Here is a 22,895-nt window from a genome sequence, read left to right on the forward strand (position 1 = left end):
GACTCAGAATCACTCCCAGGTAGTTTTAAATTTGTCATACCTATATATTATCAGTCATTATTTGTAAGATTGCTGTTCATGAGTGGTCATCCCAGAGTCTGTCTGTAGCTTCTGTGGTTTTTAAGTCTCTGGTTCTGTACTTCTGCCTAGCTTTTAGACAAGTTGCTTGTTGAATTACTGCTGATTTTTAAAATTATTTCGAAGGTATATTGATTTAATATGCACATCCAGTTCTATAAATATCAGCAACATTTTTGTAAACATGTCCCCAGATATTCCCGATAAACTTGCATGTTATTTCACTGCTGCAACATCCAGTGTGGCCCGTTTTTCCTCACTCAAATCGGCCAGCTAAGGACAGAGGATGTCTTTCATCTAACAGATTGTAAAACCCAAAGAGGCAATGTGATTCACCTCAAGTGCAATCTAGTTTACATCATAGTTCAATGTTATTTGCAGCGAGGCCATGTTGAAATGAGTACAATCACACCATTCTGACTTACATGGTAGTGTTTTTATTCATGGCTGTGAAAGAGGCAGAACCATGAGAAAAGATAGGTGGAAGTTTTAAGTCCATAGATGGTTTAATGATGAGACAATTCAATTTGGAAGTAGATCAGACAGAATACAAATCAGCATAGCTGTGAGATTTAAAATAAAATAATAAAAAAAATCTCTGGTTGACTTAAATGATAACATGGTTACAAGGACTTTAGTACTGTTATCGGAACGCTAAAGCTAAAATAAAATATAATTCAAATAAAAGGGGTAGTTAGTCATTTAAAGGACAGTATGCACTCTAAGCACTCTTCACATGCAGTCCTTCAGGAGTTAGACATTCTGTGCTTGTATGTGAAGATTTGGATACACCAGCATCTCAGATTAGTTTCCTGTTAGTGTTGCCTTTCCAATCACCACAAGACTAAAACTGTATGACAAAACACGAGTTAGGAAGCAACGTGATGAGATGGCCTTGGTATTAATGCCCTGCAACCTTAAGCACAGCTCATTCGCAATCAGCAACATGAGAGAAAAATAAGAGAGTTGCTTCTCCAGTGTACATTGTGTCTTTACTGCAGCTGGAAACACACAAAGTATTCAGTGGCAAAGTCGGTCTGCTCAGAGTGGAGTTTCACACAGGAAAATTCCAAGATCGGAAATATAATTGATCATGCAGCTTTCATAACAGTGACATTGTCATTTACAACTGTAACAACTGTGTTTATGATAAGACTACCTAAAAAGCAGTGTGTGGTATGAGATCCCAGACAGTGGTTTATAAAAGAGGAGGGTTCACAGTGCTCTCTCACCGCAAGCACAATCATGGCTCAATCTACTTTGCAAGAAAAAGCGCAATTTAAAAAAAAAAAAAAAAAAAAAAGCAAAATGACATAATTGAGAACAAAATGAAATATGTAAACTCAGAAAATATAGAGCATTTCTGCCTGTTTCTGACTTTCAGAGACAGAAAGAAACCCAGGGGCAAAATGCAAAAACAAAGCTCATATCATTAGAATAAATGAAAAACATGAACTGAGAAATTGTTCACACACATTCCTTCATACTCATTTCATCATCAACCCGTCAAGACGATGCTCGCCGACACTTTCTGGGATGACTCGATAGCGTTCATCTGCAGATTAATCCAGTTTGAGTAATATTAAACCAAACGTCCACGTCATTTAAAGATCCGAAGAACTATACAACATACCTGTAAGTTAAGGCTGTGACAAATGACGATTTTGAGGTTTTAAAAAAAATAGGAAAAGTCAACCAACACCCAGATGTCATTTAGCTTCTTCTGGATGATTTATTCAAAATATGGGATTATGGAAACAATAACATGGACTTTGTATGACTGTATTTTTCCTGGCCTGCTAACATGTAATCACTTCAGTGCAGCTTCAGAGGTAAATTTAGCTCTACGCGAATTTATAATTCTCATTGTCAAAATTTACCACCAGCCGAATGAGAGGTTAGCTTCTCTTTCTGCATTCACTGTTATTAAAAGACACTTGGACATATTTTTTTGATACAATCCCAATACATTCTAGTGGTTACAACAGTTTAATAATACCATTTTGCTTTAAAAAAAAAAATGAGGGTGATAAAACCCTAAAACCTCACATTGAGCGCGTGGGCCTGTAGTAATAGACATGCATTAAAGGCCAGATGGAGTGGACAAGACAGAATGTATCACTCACTCACAACTAAAAGCCTCTAATAATTAAAAACCTTTATGCAATCAATCATTTTTACACTGTATACAAAATTGGCACACGCTAACGAGGAAAAATAGGTTAATAAGCCAGCGACAAATAATATCAAAACAACGAAAAAGCATAACTGTGTAACTGTGGCTTGCTCGAAGGGTGCAATGACAGCAGACAAAAAGCGGCAATGAAAAGAGGCAGAGGCCAGCCAGGAGGACCGATCCAACATTCTCCAATCTAGGAATCTGTCTTTTTTTTGTTTTTCTTCAGGAAGGAAGGAGTGCGGAACTTCTTTTTCTTTTTGGAGGGAGATTTGCTGGGAGACTCGTCACCCTCCTGGTCGCCAGCGTCAGCGGCTTCCTCCCCCTCAGCTGCCTCTGCGTCCGCGGTGGTGGCGGCAGCAGCAGGGGCAGGGGCGGTGTCCTCGGCAGGAAGTGCTGGGGCGTCGGAGGGGTCATCGGGCGTTAAATCGGGGAGGGTCTGTCTCAGGGTGGCTGCGTCGCTCTCATCCTTATAGGTTTGTTCAGGTAAGGACTCTGATGGGAGGAGAAGGGACAGTGTTACTGATCTCAGACGACAGACTGATGGATCCGCGCGGCTCAGTTTCCACACCAGGAGACACCAAATCGACCACTGGATAAGCTGCTAAATCAACAAGACTTTCTACTTAAAAAAGCACCACTCACCGCTTGAGTTCACATGACTAGGCCTCTGTAGTTAATGACATCTACAAGATCTATGTATTTAAATCAGACCAATGTATATATATGCACATGACAAAACTAAGATAAATAGCTCAAGAACAGTTTAACAGCCTTGAAGGACAAAAGTCTTACACTTCCACAGGCAACATTCCCACTGAAAGCCAAAAGAGCACTTAATACTGTAGTAAAATAATTCACCTGAGAAAAAACCCAAAAGCCAAACAAAGATGCACCGGTTTGCTTACATAACAGAGGAGCGTCTATACAGGACTCCATTTGTTTACTTATATTTGAAAATGACAACAAGCAACTTGAAATAACGCTTTGCTCTCATTAATCTCTCTGACTGCTTTTATTTGATCCTATTTTGACATGCCCACGCTCATTCACAGCACTTCATTTTACCTTCATTTCAACAGGGAAATCTTAATGAGTGCAGTTCCCTGGCTCATTTGCACCCTGTATACAAACAAAGAAAAAATGACTGTCTGCAAAAACAAAAAGGTATCGTAATGTTTTCAAAGATTCCAACAACATATCCGCATAAGTGAGGTTACATAATGCGTTAAATCAAATCAAAACTGGCAAAGCTCTCAAGGATAATATGTTAAAATTAGGGTCTTGAATTATTCACGAGAGTTAGAAAGTGTAAGTGCAGTATTATATCTGATATCAATTGAATCTGGTTGCTGGGAGTAAAGACACGAGCTAGAGATGTTCCGGTCTTAATAATGACAGTCTGTTTGTTTCAGAATCACAATAAAGAGACTATGTATCAATGCAAACACAGAATTATTATTATTAGTTGTTTATATTTTGTTCTATAAATGAACCACTTTCAATACGCCTTTAAAAATTTGGCTCTTTTTTTTTTTTTTTTTTTTAAACCAGCATGTTTATCTGCTCTAGCTAGCTAGGTAGGCTACAAACATTAGCATACCTGGCTGATTTACACACCACAAACATTAGTAACCAGTTCCATGGCTAAGAGTTAGCATATCATCAGCTAATAAAAGCTACAGCATTTTGTGGCCCTGCTCTTCATTGGATCAGGGGTACCATTTAAAAACCGTTTGGTTTGTCAAACACGTATTTTCTCAAAGTCAATCGCTCTCAAAGTCTGTCCTAAAAGTGACTAAACACTGAAGTATTAATCTAGCCGTTGTGTTTGTCCAAGTGTGTTGGAGTAAACATCTGAAGAGAGGTTATGTTGTAATGAAAGTCTCATTAGATTTTCCTTATTGCACTATTTTGTAATTCCAAGGCTAAGACGCACTGTAACACCTGGCGCTTGTTAGCCTTAGCACAATTTTTGAGAGGACCTTCTTGCAGATTTTCTGCCATTTTAAGTCACACAGCGTTGACATTTTAAAACAAGTAACAAGGCTAGCTAATAAACCTAGCTAGCTCAGTGAAACTGCTGAAATCTCTGAGTGGCAGTTGCTATTTCAGTGGCAAAACAGTTGCTAGCTGTTAACAAGACGCTGCTTTTGAATGATTCTGCTGGCTTCTTTAGTTAGGCTTTTTTTTTCTTTTAACTATCTGACGGTGTCATCCTTAGAAAATACTCCCGGCACAAAGAGGGAAGACAAGCGCTGGTGCTGGATCCAGAGGGTGGATCAGTCCTTAACAGCATCTAAACAACTAGCCTTCAAGCTCAGGTAGAAGCTCACACAGTGCAGTCAGGTGCAAACCCACAGCTTTGTTCATTTTTAATATTGCCCACATGCTACAAAGACTTGCAGGAAAAAAATCCTTTGCCAAGGCCCGAGAAACCAGTCTTCATTTCACATCTTTCAAGTCTGTCAGAACAGAGATGAGGCCGAACACACAGACAGATAAAATGGAGACCAACACCACCACACAGCCAAGCGCTGGACCTCAACCATGTTTCAAGTTAAACCATCAGTGAGTCTCAGCAAAGCCCAACAGCAGCAAGTTTGGTTCAAAAGCCACACTCAAATAAAATGATGATTTGTACCTGGTAAAGAACTCGTCTGTAAGACAAACAACATTGAACACATTTTCAAAACATTACCTGATTTTTTTTCCATGAAACATATACAGTGTCATCAACATTGATAGAATGTGCACATGTGCAAGAGACGTTTGGTTATTCTGATAGTGGATCATTGGCAGGAAGAAAAGAGAGATTATCTAACGGAAAGGTTTGGTGGGTCATGAGGTTTACTTCAGGAACATCCTCCACTTTTGTTCAAACCAGTTCACTGTCAGCTGGGTAAACAGGATTTTAATGAATATTACAGATCGAAGGAACACACCTGAAATAGATTATTATTTCTCAACCCCTTGAATTCAAACCCAAAATATATACTTAAATAAGAAACTTCATAAAATGTGTCCAACCAAATTATATAATGATTTCTTAGTCATTCAATCTTTTTAAAAAACATAAACAGTGAATCATGTCAAATAACAAAGGAGGGAGGAGCTCTCTGAAATAACCCCCATCAACTCCAAGAAAGAGATTCAGAGGAGTTCAGAGAACCACGTGAAAGCCAGCAGAACATCCTCAAGCCCCAGATAATGGGTTAGTTCAAACCAAGAACAGCTCTGCTAGTGAAGCCATGCAAAGAAAAAGGGTATATGAACAAACAAGGCATGGGGGGTGGAGGGTAATTAGGAGGGTGTCGAGGAGGTGGAACAGTACGTACTTACTATGGCAACAGGTACTCTTTTGTATTTCCATCTCCTGATTGTAATCGCAGCCACAAAGAAGAAAAAGCACAAGTAGAAACAAATGTCTATGCAGATCAAACCACAGGCACCGTGTTAAATTAAAAAGGAAATTAAAAAGTGAAATAGATAAGAACAAAAAAAAAAAAAAAAAAAAACACCAGAGGAAAAATTTAAAAAGAATGGTGGGAACCATTCTTAGTAACCCCCAAAAAGATGAGAATGGAAGTGAAGGGGTAAAGGAGATACTGTACATAGAGACATATGTTATATAACAACATTTCATTGTTATTCGATTACACCTGCGATCAAAGCTACTCATTCCTTCCTCCCTTACACAGACTATAACTAAATGACTACAATAAGAACTGATTGGAATAATGCCAAATTAAAGTACCTAGGCTTATAACTTCCTGGTATGTCCAGGGTCAGGTCTGGTATCATCATGGATGATACTGTCCATATAGGTGTAATCCAATAGTAATAAAGACCAAGAGGGAGGAAAAATAAAAACAAGAGAAACAAAATAGACTGAGATGTCTGTACTGGGGTCCATAACTCAATGCTAAAAATAAGTTTTTATTCAAATATGGACTATTTCCTGATATTACATCTGGAGACTGTGTACTGAAGCCTATTCCCCATCTATCACAGTATAAATCAGGTGATCAAAACCTCTTGGCCTCTTATTACGGAAAACACAACACAGCACCCGTAGTAGTAGTAGTAGTATTAAAGACCACGACATGAACAGACCCCAAGACAGACAGGCAGGTGGACGGGCAGGAGCCTCCGCATTCCCTCTGTAGACCCTAAAAAAGCCCCCAAAACTCAGCCAGAGGACTGAAAAAACCCATGCTGAGCCAGGCGAGCCGGGTATGTCAAGTACTTCAGGTGCAACCTACCTTCGTCTGCTCTGATCGGGGTGCTGGGTGGCGTGGAGGTGGGTTTCTGGCCTTTGGGCTCCTCCTCAGGCTCTACTAGCTCCACTGTGTCTGGATGAAAATCAGCAGAAATTAAATGATTAGAAAGGGTTTCACATAAGGAGTGTACATCAAAAAAATCACTGATATAATAATTGTGGGCTAGAATTTAGACTGATTTGTTTAAAAGAATCTGAAGAGATCAACACCAACAACATCGCCAAACAAACAAGGAGGTAAACACAAAGAAACAAATCAGGGAAGAAGCCTAAAAAAGGAGAACACTGCAAAAGCTTTCAAACAAATCCCACAAAAATCAACCTTAGAATATCCCAAACAAACCTAAACTATCATTAGTTCTTTTGGAGACCAGTCAGAGGTACAATCGGGAGAGTAGACACCAACAGAGATATATCCAGGACAGGTTAAAAGGAAAAGAAGGAGGACACTAGTATTCATGTCCACACATGGGATGTTCTGATTGGATGACTGAGCTTATACACAGCTCCCTCAAATGTTAGCACAGCACTCCACTGCAAAAAGCACTTTCAGACTTGAGGAGCGAGAACCCTAAAAGCAAGAGGGTGGTTTTAGAGATGAGCTCGTTCTCACTCCTCACATCCTCTCTGCTCAGCTCCTCGCCCATTAAAACTGCAGAGAGATAATCTGATCTGCCACAGCTCTGATGCCTTTGCATGAGGCATCAGAGAGAAGGGATGGGAGGGGGAGGTAAATAATCAAGCAAAAGGCTTTGAAGATTGTGGGTAGGGAGGTAAAACAATGGCAGCGGACTCCGAACCCCCAGAGAAAGGAGAGGACACAGCAGGCAGGGGTTCCCCACAATTCCCAAGGCAGCGGTATGGAGTGAGACGGGCCAAGGCTGAGCGGGGTGGGGAGGGAAGCGGAAGGCCGGATTTTAGGCAGGACTCCGCTTCATCTGGTGTACCTGGAGCCTGGTCTGCCTTTGCCACATCCGTCACTAACGGCTCCTTGCTGAGGGCTCGCAGCACGGCGCAGTGGAACTCCTTGTGAGGGGAATCTGGAGCTGAAAGAATCTCCTGCACGGTGGAAAAAACCTCATCTACAATCGCCTCTGCAGCTTTGACGAGGTTCTGAGGAGGTTCAGGCCCCCCGCTTGAGGGGCCGATGGAAGGAGAGCCCTGCTCAGACGCCGGTGTTGCGGGTGTGGCAGCTGGAGCCGGGGCTCTCTCTAAGCTGGGAGAGTCAGCTGTAGACTGTAGAGGTGTGGAGACCGAGGCCTGACCCCTCAGTAGCGTTTCAGGCTCAGGACAGGGTACGCTGGAGGCTGATCCCTCCCTACCATCATCTCGTTCCTGCACTGTGGATTCATGTGTGTGTGAATGTGTGTAGAGAGTCCATTAGGTTTAAGCATAATCCTGCAGGAAGGTCTTATTTGTTCTAATTTTATAAAGGTATATGTTTAAAACAGCTACACATTAATTAACTAAAACACAATTTTTATGTTATACTACACAAGCTGAAGTGATCTCGGCTCAATATTAACCTGCATCTCTGCCAACTGTGTAGACTTATCTAAGTGCCATTATCAAGCGTCATTTTCTGTCTCGCAGGAGGTCAAGGAAGGGTGATTACAGAAGGAGAGAGCTGTGAATCACACAACATAGTTCCCTGTCATATATGCAAAGCAATTTTACCCCGAGAAGGACTCAAACATTTCAAGTGATTAAACTGTCATTTGCAAGGATTTAAACGCTGCCTACGCTCATCGTTGTGTAGACGTATCGTTATCAAATCTGAGTGGAAAATAATCACAACCAGTGGCCAAGAGAAACTAAGCTTTATCTGGCAATTTGATCAAAGCAGGATTGTGGTAAAAAAAAAAGACAAAAATGAAATAAAATGCAGTTACAAAGAAGTACACAAAGTGTGTAAAGTGCGTTTTTTTTTCTTTTCACATCATAATGAGGTTAACATCATCTTCTCTTCTCCTCTCCTTTACCTTCAGGCCCTTTCTGTTTCTGCTCCACCTCCTTGCGGTATTCCTCCAGCTCCTGGTCGGTGAGTTTGGTGAAGGGGTTGGGACCCTGCTTGCTGACGATGACCTTGGGCTGGTACTCCTTCTCGATGATGGCCTTGGATGCGGTCACTAGCTCCCCCTTCAGGACACACAGAAGGAAGGCAGAAAGAGATGAGACATCTCAGTAAAAAGTTACTAAAAGGTAACACATTGAAGGATTTAATATATTGAAAAATAGCAGCAGTGTCAGAAAATGTACAGTTTTAAAACTTGAAGACTCTGAAACTTGAGAGCTCAAAGGCATTCTACACACAGTTATTACGCAGCATGAGCAGAAGTTCAGCCATAGATCAATTATTATATATCTTAAGCATAAGTTATAGCTAACAGGCCATTTCACAATCCAGGAAGCACTCGTTTCAAGAGCTAAAAGCAACATTTTTCCATTTTTTAAAAAAAGATTCCATACAATATTGCTACATTCAGCCAAGCACTGACAGATGTGAGAAAGCCAAGAGTATATCACCAGGCGCACAGGATGTAGTCAAGCTGAACCCAAAAAAAAAAAGCAGACTAACATAAACAGCAATAGTTCTTTCATTAGCTAAACTTCACTTTTGACGACACATGCAAGAAACACCCTGATCACTGGATCTAATCATCAGCCCCTTTTTTATTGCCTACTTCAACTTGCAACAGTAAGTTTCAAAACAATGGTGAAAATCCATCCTACAGACAAACTCATGATATCAATCTTTCACCTTTAGGATCAACTAAAATCATAAATTTAACTGTGTAATGTCACAAAGAGACAAAGAGACCCTGTGTGCTCCAGCTGAGTTTGGGCTATTTTGAGGATTCATCACTACAATAGCCTGCAGCTGCATGGAAGAGATGTTGTATTGTTCCAATCAAGTACAAATCCAAGTACTATTCTGCTATCAATCATCCGATCCACTTCATCAGTACATATGGGTCATGCCATACCAACTCACCGCGGGCCTCCCAGTTTGTGTCATGGATTTTCTTGACAGGATTCATGTTGAAAGTTCAATTACATTCATTTGATCTTGTAAAAACTTACAGCTGTGCTCTTAATACTTACTTGTGAATTTTTGTTTGACCTTCTGAGCTAGATTTAAGCTCATTTGTAACTCTGCGTATGTGTATTATAAGCCTCAAGTACTTATTTTTCACTGGATTGGGGTGAAATTTGTCCTGAACATTCATGAGACCCTACAGAAACTTTGCAACATGTAGTCATTTAAATAGTCACTTGCTGAGTGATTGCAGTAATCAAATTGATATTGGGAAGTTATTCTTTACCTGAATAAAGAGACTCATTTTTTGGATCATTTTAATTTCCTTGAAACATTTGTGAAACAGTTGATGTCCATTATCACATGCCTAAAACAATTCAAAGATATTACTGAAATAAGTTTTTCACTGTAACCGTAATTTTACATCCAGTGGTTTGACTTCATTGGAAGATAACTGTACTGTGTTGACTTCAAGGTTTTCTATCAGTGTGATACCTACTGAGCCTGTTTTTCTACTGGTTCTGGAATTTTGCAGGTTTACATGGAATGACCCATATATGACTGCACAACATGTTTGTTCCACTCCCCATAAAGTCTGATTCCATGATTAACAGGATGTCTGAACCTTAGTTGGTAAACCTCTGGTTTTAGGCACTTTTACTTTACTTCAACCTGGCACATAGCTGGAATCTAGCTTTTGACAGTCAACTACGTTGCATCAATAGGAACTTTATTTTCTACTGTGGAAGTGAACACAACACATAACCTGGCGCAAATTATTATGCTGCAACCTCAGCTTATCTGGACACTTTATAGCTGACTACATAAACTGATCTATCCCTAACAGCATGACGTTTTCTATGGCTGTGACACTATCCTGGTTGCATACTGGGAGAGACTCTCTTCCTACAACAAACACAGCAGACTACATCACGCACAGATTACTTACTATCTACGGCTGTAACACCAGGCTCAGACATTACCACTGTATGACCACAACACCTTAAAGAGGGGGAAAAAGGTCTGAACTTAACCAAAACACAGAAAAAACTGCCCCATTCTAGCATTATTTACTTATCAGGCCCAGACGTAATGTCTATCTGCAGGCTCAGAGGATGATGTGAAGTAAGGGTGAATATATTTGTGACTGGAGCTGTAAGTACCTTTCTAATTGATTTAGCAGGACTATAGGACCCCTCGGACACATCGAGGCCATCAATAGTGTCTGTACAGTCAGAAAGAGGGGCGTCCTGCAATAGTAAACCCAGTGAGGGGGGAGGAAGGGCACAACCCAGCTCTTAAAACACCACCACATTCAAATCAGCATGAATGTGTTCAACCATTCAGGAGAAAACCACCTCTCATGCACACAAAGGTGGAAAGAATACTACGATATATCGCACAGGTACAAATGCTATTATCTATGTAATCCTCTAGCAGACATGAGGCTACTTTTATTGAAAACTTCTTTATAAAAAAAAGTATTGCCTCTGGATGAGCAGATATTTATGGTTGCCTAACCAAAATCATTTCAATAAGAATGTATATACTTAAAAATCTCAAATATCTAAATGTTTGCAGAGTAAAATTTTAGAGTAGCCTTTCAGAAAGGAGGTTTGACATGGGAAAGTCCCCTTACTACAGGTAAACTCCAGGTTTCATCCGTAGTCTTTCCTTTCTTTCTTTCTAAGTTGTAAAAAGCTGTGTGAGATCTGGTAAAAGCAAGGTCAAATGTGATTTTGTATCTCTGATTAGTTACTTTCCACCTCTGCATACACTCACTCCCACACCATACAGACATACACAAACATTGGAAATGCATGCAAAGAGAGATGGTTCCAGAAAGAGATGCTGTGAATAGCTTAGCAGTGATGCAACATACAGCCAGGATCATGCTTTGGAGAGGGGGGGCCTACAGTATGAGCCGAGTTATGACAATATATAAGCACATCAAGGACTCCTTTGGGATTATTACAACATGCTGGGTCAAGTTATAGGCATTCCTAAACTTGGTTAACTCATGTCCAGGAAGTGCTAAGACTGAGACAAGCGAGAGGAGGGAAAACCATGCAAACTGTAGTGCCAATTTTCCTTTTTTGCATTGAGCGCATGCACAAGATGTCAAGTATATGAGACTAGACTGTATTGGGGATTTTGTTAAACATTGCACGAGACCAAAATGACCAGCCTGCAAGTGCTGAGACATTTCAAATCCTCAACTCTGAACGACCAATAAGAGAAGGCCAAATGAATAAAAAACCACAAAGAAATTAATAAAAGAACAATGTATGAATATGGACACGACCGGAGCTGGCAGGTTTGGAGAGCAGAGTGAGGTTACCTCTCCCAAACACTACTCACCTGCCAGATTGACAATCTCTGCGGTTAAAGAGTAATGTGACAGTTACAAAGTCACTCCATTGCTCTGGGACACAACATGGAGGACATGTTTAGCTCGCTGTTAATATTAGTGGTGAGGTTACTACTTCTGAAACTGATGTCAAATCAGATCATAATTAATGGTGTTGTCCAGGACAACTTGGGGAACAATATTAACACTTTGCAGCATTTTGGCTTAAGGGGATGACTCCAGACCTGGACAGAATATATTGTGCTTTTAGATATTTTTGAATGTTTTTAAACTGAACAAAAGACCAAACTCTCAGGTGATTAATCGGCATGAGGCACATATTCATCTCCAGGTCAGGATAGCTGAGGCAGCGAGGTTTTTATGTGTTCACAAACTGACCTGGTTAAAGGTACGTTCCACGGTACTGGCACACAGAACCTGAGACTGTGGCCCTGCTGTCTTTATGTCCTGTAGGTTCTGCTCCCGGATCTACAAACAACAACATTTCAAGTCATAAAAGAACAATGAACCGCAGATCAGTCTTTGTAGGCGGCAAAAGGAGAAAACGTGATACCTTATTCCTCATTTCCAGGACATCTTTCGGGTTGGTGTTCATTGGGATGAACTGATTGGCTACGGCAGCCTGGCGGAGTCCCTCTTCCTTCGTCCACTGTAAACACCACGTGAAGTGTTAAAAAAACAACTAAGGCCAGATATGGTGAATGACAAGATAACCCAAGCACAAAAATAGAATTAGACAAATGCAGGCTTCACAATACAAGAGTCATGCTGAACTGAAAAGGACAAAGTCAGATGGCTGTAAAAAGGTTTGAATGTAGAAAGTGAACCAATGATGATGAGGCACAACTAAGAAAATATGTGCAAGATTCATTCATACTTTATATAAATTTGGTTGAGGGCTGTTCTACATCATTACCTACATTACTTAGCTGATGCTAACTCATCGACCCATGATACTAGATTTTCCCGGTAATGTTGGATGCTATCACCTAATGAAGTGTTTAGTTTGGAGGAGTTCCCGTTTAAGAAATGGTTTGAAGTTCAACATCATACTGTGATGCATTTCATTTGATTATTTTTCTCTTCTTTTTTTTATAACTTCCATGCATACTGCGTCACATGAAACACTTAAAATAAACAAAACACAGAATGGAAGCTCTGTGAAAGCTTTTAATGCCTCCTACCCATTGATTACAGTTTCACTCTCCTCCTCCATGTTTTCTTATCTCCCGTCTGCTACAGCTGGCAAACCAGTTTAGAGGTGCATTAGCGCCACCAAATATCACTAGATCAATATTATATCATTATCATGATATGAGACAATACATCATCTTAGATTTCGGATATTGTTATATTGTTTAAAGGAAGAAGTGATGTCTTTAACTGGTAAAGTAGTGCTTTAACACTGCATTATGCCCTGAATACATTGCAGAGACTACAAGGCATAGCTCTCACTCTAGACATGGACATCATAGACATTTCTAAAGCTCTACTGAGGGGCACATTTTTACCGCTGCAGGGTATATACTTTCATATCACCAAACATAGGCTAAAACCGTAGAGGCTCCCACACAAACCTGCACGAGGTTGGTGGAAGTTAAACAGAAACAGATGTTTAAAATGTGTGATTTCTAATGCCATCTGGCATTTTCAGGATAATTTTTGTGCGAAGGAGCTGCAAAATGTTTCATGAGCATATTGCAAGGGGAGTTCATGATTTTTTAAGCTGCTTATAGGTAAAGCTTGTATGACTGTTTCGGGAGCTCACAGAGAAGAAACACTGTGTTTTATAATCCTTCATGTGGTTTACATCCTTTTTGGCTTAATACCTCAGAAGTGATTGGTGTTGGTGATGCTCAGTCAGAAACGGATGAAAAGACTTCATCCATGACGACAACTAAATGCTAACAGTGTAGCTGTACTACTGAAATCCATTTGTCATCATCATTGATGTACTAGAAGAATACAAGAGACAGAAGGAGCACACTGAATATCAACTGAAAACATCCCAGAATGAGAAAAAAGGTGACAGGGTAAAGGAGGGAGGGATAAGTGAGGGGTGGGGTGGTGGCAGGAGGTGAGGGGGTTTAAGGGATGGCTGGGTGGGTGACTGAGATGATGAGTCTGGCTTACGAAGCGAGAGTGGCAGTGAGGGGTGAGCTGGCATCACCAAAGTCATTTCCCAGGCTGATACACGACAACAAGGACGACAGAGATAAGAGAGAAACACAACCGAAGACACTCGCCCGACGTTGGGACAAAAAGAGTCACAACGCAACAAACTACGACAAGAGTGTATCTTTCCTGCAGAGGATGAAACCTTTTATTGTGTTGTTAGCTGCCATTTTCCTCTTTTAAAAAAGTACCCCATTTACTTTTCATTGTGTTTTTGTAAACCTGGTAATGCTCAGCATGATTGGAGTAAAAAATACCCATTTCTTGCATCAAATTAAATGAGCAGCGGGTGAATATACAAATCAAATCTTCAGCTTTTCATGCAAAATAATCTATTTGACCGTTTTAAACTAGGCATGTAATCCGCAGTGGAAAGCGTAAGCTCATGACTTCATTCCTGCGTTTACTTTAAGCTTGGCTGGTTAGCTGCCAAACCAGGAGGGCTAGCTCGATGAGGAAGGGTTTTTTTTTCTGGATGGAAGTAGCTGGGTTGGGTTGGTTGAGTATGAGATGAACATGTAAACACGATATACTCACTGAGAAAGAGTCTCACAACACAACATTTCCTACTTTCCCAACAGGAGATAATTGATTTTAAAAGTCAGATCAAATTCCATTCCTCTTTTTTTCTGTTTTTTGTTTCCAAACAAATCCACTCATGCAGGCTCTGAGGTGTTCAAAACCACTTTAAGAATAAACTGAAAGAAACTAGAGAGAATAAAAATAATAGAGGAAACAGAAACATAGAAGTTGCGTTTTTAGAAAAGTAAGAATTAGAAAAGCAGGCTGCATAACTTTTTTGCCAAGGAAATGTGCTTTGCTGTATAAAAATTGTTATTTTTATAATATACCTGGCATTATTCTGGACTCAGAGACATGCCACCTCCCTCATTTATGCAGGCAATCTCATAAATAGGCTTTGTGAGCAGTCCTTAAAGCAAACTCAGCCTTAGATTTTCATTGCTATAGTCTCAAAGCTAACTTACTTTATCCTAATTACTTATCATTTTTGAGCAACTAAGCTAACTTCAAGATGCAAAAACAAAACTAAGAGCCTGTACTATTGGGCGGTGAGCAATAGGTGTGGTCACCGTGTCTCATCACATTCTCCTGCCCACTCGAGGACTCATGCCACACCCCTGCTGCTCGCTCCTCTGGGAAAAACATCAACAATGCATTTCACTACTACTCATGCAGTGGGGCATGCTGGGGGCAGCTGGCCTGGCATCATGAAGCATTAGGAGACCAGAAGGGAAAAACAGCAGAGGAGGGTCAAGGAATAATCACAGCTATGCTACAAGGTAATTAACAGAGCAGAGGTAACTGCATTTGAAAGGTGGGTTAATAGGACATCTGGTATTACAGTGTTACAGTGCAGCACACAAAAGCCTAAAAAGTAGTGAGAAGCAAAACTCAGGTTTTAAGGCTTAAAGTTACATGAAAAAGATGATCTGGACCTTTGTGCTATACTTTTACTCCTAACTGTCCCCAGAGCCTCAGGATGCCGACCACCTACCCGTTTCCACCAACAAGGTAGCTGTAAAATCTATACTATGAACAATAAGGTAGGCACAGACCAAGCAGTTGGTTATACAGCTTGGCACGCAGACACCAGACGAGAGAGACTGCAGCAAGGGTTTGACGTGATCGTGTGTTATGTTCGTCCACACCTTAGGCTTCGACTTGGGGCTGCTGCCGTCGGGCCCGTCCTCATAGGGCTCGTCGGGCCGGCCGCCGGCATTGACCCAGCGGGTCTTGTCACGCTGGCCACGCTGGAAGCTGTGTTTCAGCGGGGAGCGAGCACCTGAGTCACTGTCCTCGCCGTATGAATAACCACCATGGGCTGAGGAAGCGCTCTCCACATCACTGTACTTTTTAGCTTTGTCTCGCAATGACGGGCAGCGGTAAGGGTAGCCCGTCCTGTAGCCCTGGGACACAGGAAGACAAGCAACAACAGGGGTTAGTGAATTAAAGTCAGAGTATAAGTATGATATGACCGTGTTTTGAGAGAGGACACATCAAATACAAGGACTTTTCAGGCCCAATTCCCTCAAATTCAAGGACCCAAGACAGCATAATTTGCCCTGATAATCTTTGGACGTATTGAATGAATTCAGCAGTATACATACACTCCCCCTCCCCTGCAAAACATCAACTTCACCGTCTTCCCTTACAACTCACCAAGTTGTCGAGCATTCTCATGAGAGCCTCAAACTCCTGCTCCCCGACTTGCCACTTGGGGTGTATAGAGGACCCATCGCCAGCTGGCTCTGGGACCCGTGGGCGTGCCTTGTATTTCCCCGGGTCCAGCATCACCAGATTATCTGGCCCTCCAGCGCTGGCCAGTGTTCGCACCTGAAAGAAATCGGGGTGTGGTGTGGGGGGAACATAGAGACAGACAGACAAACAAACAAATCACAGACAGGATCCAGAAAAGAGAAGGAAAATAAAATGTGGACATGGGGACATACACGAAAACAAAGACATCAACATGAAGGAGGATATAAAAATGTGGAGAGACAAGGGACAAAGACAATTGTTATGAAAAATGCAGACAAAACACATGGTGCCAAATATAACAACCCAAATGAAGATACAAGGCTCTGTACATCATAGCACAACGATATCAAACTGATCATCCTTAAGATTATTTGACATGACATTAATGTCTTCTGAACAAGGCTCAATGTGTGTCCTACCTGGATCTCACAGGCAGTGACCAGATTGTGGATATAATAGAAAGCTTCCTCCACTGTTTCACCAACAGTCACTAAGCCATGATTTCTCAGGATGAGAACCTGCAACAGGGGAAAAGCAAAAACATTACCACATTAAAAAAAAGCGCATTTCTCCCATGTGCTTTTGACTGAATTTAGCAGGATATATTATGAAACTCAGCAGTTACCTTGCTGTTAGGCCCGAGGTTCCTCTGTATGAGAGTAGATTCTTCCTCGTCCACCAGAATGCCATGGTAGTCATGATAGGCCACCTCACCCAGAGACAGTGCCTCAGGTGAGATGGGCAACAGGCCACATTTCATGGCTGACACCTGCAACCATACAAACAACATATGAAATAAGAATATAATGGGTCATCGTCCGTGTTTAGTATGATTACTATGCATACAGCGTCCCTTACCGCAGCACCTGCAGCTGTGTGTATATGTACGATACACTTGACATCCGGCCGTGAAGCATAGATGGCAGAGTGGAGGGTGAAGCCGGCCTGGTTGACCCCGAGATTAGTGCTGCCCCGGTCGACCATCTCCCCCTGAAGGTTTATCTTCACCTGGAGAGCAGGACATATATCAAGAGGTAAGTTTAATGACTTGTTTCAGCACATTTTAATGGACAAGAAGTTAACTTATTATTTTATTCAGTGAAAACAAAAGAAAAGACATGCAGCTCTTTTAGAGATCAAGAAGATTCGCACCAGACTGGAGGCAGTGACTTCACTGTACAGCAGCCCAAAAGGGACAATTAGGAAGCGTTCATCGTCTGAGTTCACCCTGACCTAGAAGACAAGAGAACAGTCACATCAGATTATAGTGTATGCACTATAGATACACACACACACTATACATATATTATAGTTAGCTCAGACAATAGTTGTCAGACACAATAGCAATTCTTTTAAGTACATAAAGAATTACCCACAAATTCATGAACTAAAATGGATATTTGCCTCAATATGTACTGGTTAAACGGTTTGAACTATTTTGTTTAATGATGCATTCAATTTTCATTTTACATTTAAAAACATGTCCTTAAACTATTCTACTAGTCTTAAATTATATTGTCCCTTTAATCACCAGGGAAAATTTGAACATCCCAAGTTTGGCACTATGATCATCAATTAAGACAAAATTTAGACAACTGCGCCCTCTGCAAAAACCTTGCTTGCTTGGAGTGATGCAAGGGGGAATAATGTTGCAGTTTGTGCTTGCGTTGCACACACAGATTTAAAGACAACTATCACTGTATTAGTTTGATACTGAAGAAAACTTAAGAAGGTGATAATTCTCAGTCAAGTTCTGGAGTTATACAGAGTGCCTTTCTTCTCTGATTTGTAACCAGATTCATGGTTGATTATTCTGAGTGGAAGTCACGAAAAATCTGAAATGATGTGCATCATGTGTGACACAAATCGTGGCCATCAGGCACAGCTCTTCAATGAGCTGTGTGTCACAGCAAATGCTCCTGTTCTGAGAAATGACGATGTTGGTGAGTGGACCAAATCAGCGGGTCAGACTAAAATAAATAACTTCCTTTTGTTTTGAAACCTGCAGGCTCCATTCCCTCTCAGCTCATGCAGTATGTCTCTCCAGCTCCGCTATCAATGGTTGTACCAAAAGACTCATTGTGAATCATATCCTCACTGAACTGCTAGATGACAAAATATAGTCAACACGGCCTCTGTATTATCAACAATGAAGTCAATCTTACTGTGAGGTGGTTGTAGATGAGCTCCGACCAGCCAAACAGGTCAGCGAGTCGATAAAAGGCAGCCAACTTGCAGCGAAGCAGCTTCTCGCCTTTGTCATAGGAAATGGAGTCTGAGCCACGCAGATCATTCACGGGAGTCACCATACCCAAACCTGAGAGGAAGAGAGAGGGTCAGACAGGCAGACTGGGTTTGCTTAAATGAAAGAAGCTGAGAAATAATAGTGAGAAGAACGAGACACTACAAGGGTAGAAATGGAAACATCCAGCGCTCTGTATGGAATAAAATAAGACCCATCCACTCCAACAAGACCTTTTTGTCCAGAAATTAACTTTGACGTACGGTGCATTACTCATTATGAGCGCAGACATCGTAGAGTTGAGGTCAGAAAGTCACACACAAACACACTTTCTCCTCTCTGCTTACTCATGTTGAGCGCCGCCATGCCTCCTTGTGGTGCCGCGGGATACATGGAGGGCATGCTGGTGGTCATGAAGTCTGCGATCTGCTGCAGAGCCAACAGGCTCGTGGGCGTCTTGCCCTTCTTCAGCTGATCCTGGATCATTGTTTCCAGCTCATCGCAGAATGCCTGCCAGTCATTAACGCAGACAGAAACACCGAATATTTCAAGGGCCAAAAAAGAAAAACATATGGAGACAGAATGACAGAAAGAGGCACAAACAGGTAAAAGACTCAAAAAGAAGACTGACAGGTATATTATTGAGGAAATATAATACACTGACACCATGTTTACATGCTTTGTTTGCAAAGCTGATAAAAATGCTGACAATGTGTTCATCCGAAATCAAGTTTCAAACATTTGGGAGATGATTTATAGATCTCTATCTGAACAGAAGTGTACCTCCACCTCACTAAGCCTAAGTTACTTGAACATTAAGTATGCAGCTAAACATACACTCAGCTGCTACTTTACTATGTACTTCTAGCTAAAACTAGATAAAACAGTTGAAGATTAACTGCAATAACTTAAATTATTGCAGTGTTCTGTTTATAGGCCCTTTAAAAGTTTAGAATACTCCAGCGCTGGACTTGTTATGTGAAAAAAATAATTGTATATTGTATTAAGGCACAAAACCAAAACAGTAGATAAAATGTGAAGTACGGTTAGGGTCTGCACCCAAGTTTAACCATCATAACCACTGTGGTTATACGGGCGTCATATTGGCTGAATTGTTGGTGACATTTTCAGCACATGGACATTTGCTGAAAATGCATATTTGCTGAAAATTTCAACACAATAGTCAATATTGAGGTCAGCCAAAAAAGTTTAGGTCATGTACATATATCGATAAGCCAACAATGTTATTATCATGAAAGGCTTGGACACAGTAACCTGCTTGATGTCTCTCAGCAGTGATCTGAACTCAAAAACATCATATAAACACCACTCTGGCCTTTTTTTTCCAGCACCTGAATACATCAGTGCTTTTCATACATACAATAGGCCTTTAAAACAGTGCTGCTCTCTGGTATTCAGCTGCTCACAGACACGCTGTTGATCAGGAATAAACTGGATCCATCATGTGATGTTGGAAAGGCTATTCCCTTTCACTATAAGAGCCTATTCACAATTTAAAATGCTGGTTATGGCAGCTTAGATTTATCAGCTGTGACCCCAGTATTCTGTCAGTTAAATGTATGAACTGAATCTGAATGTGAATGATTTGATGCATCTGTTCCACTGACCGGGCTCTGTAGTATCATAGAGACCCGCTTCCTCTGCTCCATCATGTTAAAGTCCTGCCGGAGGTCGGGCGCCATGTTTCTCTCTCGCTGGTACTCCGGACTGCTCTCGTCCACCCGGTCAAAGTACCGCTCCTTGTGGGGGGCTGTGGTGGGAGGTGGAGCCGTCACCACCCCGGCACCTGAATCGCCGTTCATCCTGGGCTGGCCTCCTGTAGAAATGGATAACAGACATTGCTTGGTCAGACACCTGTTTCCAAATGTGTCGCTAGATCTGCATGTGGTATCAAAGTTTAAGTCTATTGCACAGAATTTGTCACAGTCACACATTTCCACCATCTGTGCAAGGTATTATAGATGACATGGTCAGAAACTGTCTGCTTTAAACTTGAATGCAGAAGAAGTCTATCATTTCTTGAATTAATTATGAAAAAGTAAAAATGATTAAGTCTGAGACAATAAGATGCTGACAGAGAGACACAGAGGTGTATGAAATAAGGAACTGAGCTTTGCAAGTCATTAGACTTGAAAGCCAACCACACAGACCAAACTTTCTTCTACTTCCTGTCAAAAATCATGTGACCACTCTTGGGCTTTCAAATGAGCCCAAATGGGCTTTCATTGATTTCCACAATGTGTTTCCTGGAACCACAGCACCACTCTGCTGTCAAGGCTGGGCAAAGGAAAGTAAAAACTGGAAAAAGAGTTAAAGGTTTCTGAAATTCAACCTGAATAACATTAGGACTAAAAGTCTTAATCGTCACGCAGGAATTTCTAATGTATGTTATGGTTATTGTAACATTAGGGATCAAAAGTCAACATTCAGCTCAAACCTTCATCATGTATCTCCTTCAATTGACACCGACAAGGAGGATTTAGAGACATGAAGAGGAGAGAGTGACAGATTTCCTATAGATCCATGTCCATTCAGCTGGCTGGGTGTATGTGAGGATAAATGGGCTCCGCCTGTCCGTCACAGCACAGACAGCTCGAGCCCTGACTCTGAAGGACACAGCCACACTTTTGAGCATAGGGAAATGTGTGTGTGCAAGCATGTATGGGTAATAGAGGGGGTGCTCTGGCAGAAAGTGATGCAGCCCATTAGTCCACATCAATACAAATGTTCAGCCAAAACTGCCATGACAACTGCAGACCAAACCTGAAGCATCCAGTATCACACTGAGCGCTGACAGAGGCTCTTTCTGTTTCTGTCCACTTTGATCGCTCTTCTGAGTTTTTCCACGAAATCAAACCCAAACATTTTCACAAAAATCACAGGTCACCTGCTCCAATCAAGGCTTTTTGTGTGTGTGTGTGAATCTAGCCAAACAGTGTTTTGTCCATTAAATTGAAAGAAGAGAAAATAAATGATCAAAACATGACAAGGCAAAAAGGACTCTAACGTTGAGAAGAAAATAATAGTTTAAAGTTTTCAGGCTGATTGGGCAAACATCAACAGATGGACATGTAGTAACACAGCCTCATCAACATGTTCACGTTCTCATCCATGACCACTCACAGTGGTCACAATTTCATTATTTCATGAGTACTCAAACCTCAAGGGTTGGACAACACCCACATTTGAACTCTGCCTTCATTTTGCTTCACAAAATGTAATACTTAAAATAAAATTCAATAAAACAAGATATATTTACAGCATGCTGTCTGGATTTTGTAAAGTCTATTAAAGGGTTATCCTGGACTAAATTCTCAACAACATTATTTATTGAGATGAATGTCAAAATAATACTGTTTGAAGTCTTACGCCTTCCTCGTGTGAAGAAACTCCAAACTCGGTCCATAGATGAGGTAGCAGTAGCTGGGGTTGAGACCCATGGCTTTGCACCAGCATCTGCCCCTGATGTCCTAAAACCAATTCCTCACACATTTGTCTCTTCTCTCTTCTTCTTCTTATCTCCTCTATGCAGTTTTATATTAATTATAAACACAGCCCTCATTTGCAGTTGCAAAATAAAGAATATGGGAAAAAATTGTGTCTGCAAACGTTCAACAAGGAAAACTCTGTTGTTCTGTCTGACTGGTGTGATTAGGACATCAGCAATTAGCCCTGCTGCCAAATACTCTCATTAGGGAAAAAGAGTGTGTCTCTGGCCTGTTATTAATGCAGATGCATCTCAGTGCACTGCAGAAAAAAAGCTCTGACTGGTTTGCGGCTAGCAAAGCAACAATAGTGGGATGCACATGGAAACCTGCCTTATAAATACTTACAAAATAACTTACTAACAAATACATGGGTTTATTCTGATAGACAAACTGGGCTGGTATGTCTAACACTTTAAAGAAAGGTACATGACAACGCTGAAGTCTCTGCATCCCCTCCAAGACTGGCCTGTGTCAGCCCAGTTAACAGGAAGATGGTCTTAATGCTTCTAGACTGCTGGTCTGACCTCATTCCCTCTGGACTGCTGCGTTTGCTGCCTGTTGTTCATGTTGATGTTTACTGCGAGTGGCAACAAGGAACATCTAACACGTCTGCTGCTGACAACGGGACGACTGAAAAAAGTGACCAGAGCCTAGAGGATTAAACATTCATGATATTCTTCAGGGTGACCTTTTTGGTTTAGAGGAGAATATAGTTGTTTGGAAATCCATTGGAGAGGCAAAA

General features: G+C 41.2%; 1 protein-coding gene across 10 annotated transcripts in view; it reads right to left on the reverse strand.

Moving 5' to 3' along the window:
• Positions 1–495: 495 nt before the first annotated feature.
• The window catches only part of add1 (adducin 1 (alpha)), a 29,086-nt gene continuing 6,686 nt past the window's right edge, over positions 496–22,895 (reverse strand). Inside the window, exons 2-19 of one of the 10 annotated variants that reach the window (XR_005078131.1) lie at positions 20,273–20,481; positions 18,992–19,154; positions 18,568–18,719; positions 17,555–17,635; positions 17,261–17,410; positions 17,028–17,171; positions 16,822–16,920; positions 16,304–16,477; positions 15,700–16,050; positions 12,501–12,596; positions 12,326–12,415; positions 8,519–8,675; positions 7,484–7,876; positions 6,520–6,609; positions 5,597–5,630; positions 4,899–4,914; positions 3,323–3,376; positions 2,627–2,749 (exon numbers count right to left, since the gene is read on the reverse strand). Coding sequence is in view for 8 of the 10 variants with exons in the window: in XM_037117150.1 (XP_036973045.1) it covers positions 2,451–2,749; positions 6,520–6,609; positions 7,484–7,876; positions 8,519–8,675; positions 10,740–10,826; positions 11,938–11,955; positions 12,326–12,415; positions 12,501–12,596; positions 15,700–16,050; positions 16,304–16,477; positions 16,822–16,920; positions 17,028–17,171; positions 17,261–17,410; positions 17,555–17,635; positions 18,568–18,719; positions 18,992–19,154; positions 20,273–20,467 (2,739 nt within the window). In the remaining 2 variants the exon portion in view is untranslated. Of the gene's footprint in view, positions 2,750–3,322; positions 4,915–5,592; positions 5,631–6,519; positions 6,610–7,483; positions 7,877–8,518; positions 8,676–10,739; positions 10,827–11,937; positions 11,956–12,325; positions 12,416–12,500; positions 12,597–15,699; positions 16,051–16,303; positions 16,478–16,821; positions 16,921–17,027; positions 17,172–17,260; positions 17,411–17,554; positions 17,636–18,567; positions 18,720–18,991; positions 19,155–20,272; positions 20,482–22,895 lie in introns of all 10 variants that reach the window. The other 9 variants (XM_037117150.1, XR_005078130.1, XM_037117145.1 and 6 more) reach the window with 9 other exon arrangements.

The sequence above is a fragment of the Acanthopagrus latus genome, chromosome 12, assembly GCF_904848185.1.
Source record: "Acanthopagrus latus isolate v.2019 chromosome 12, fAcaLat1.1, whole genome shotgun sequence".
Classification (NCBI taxonomy): Eukaryota; Metazoa; Chordata; class Actinopteri; order Spariformes; family Sparidae; genus Acanthopagrus; species Acanthopagrus latus.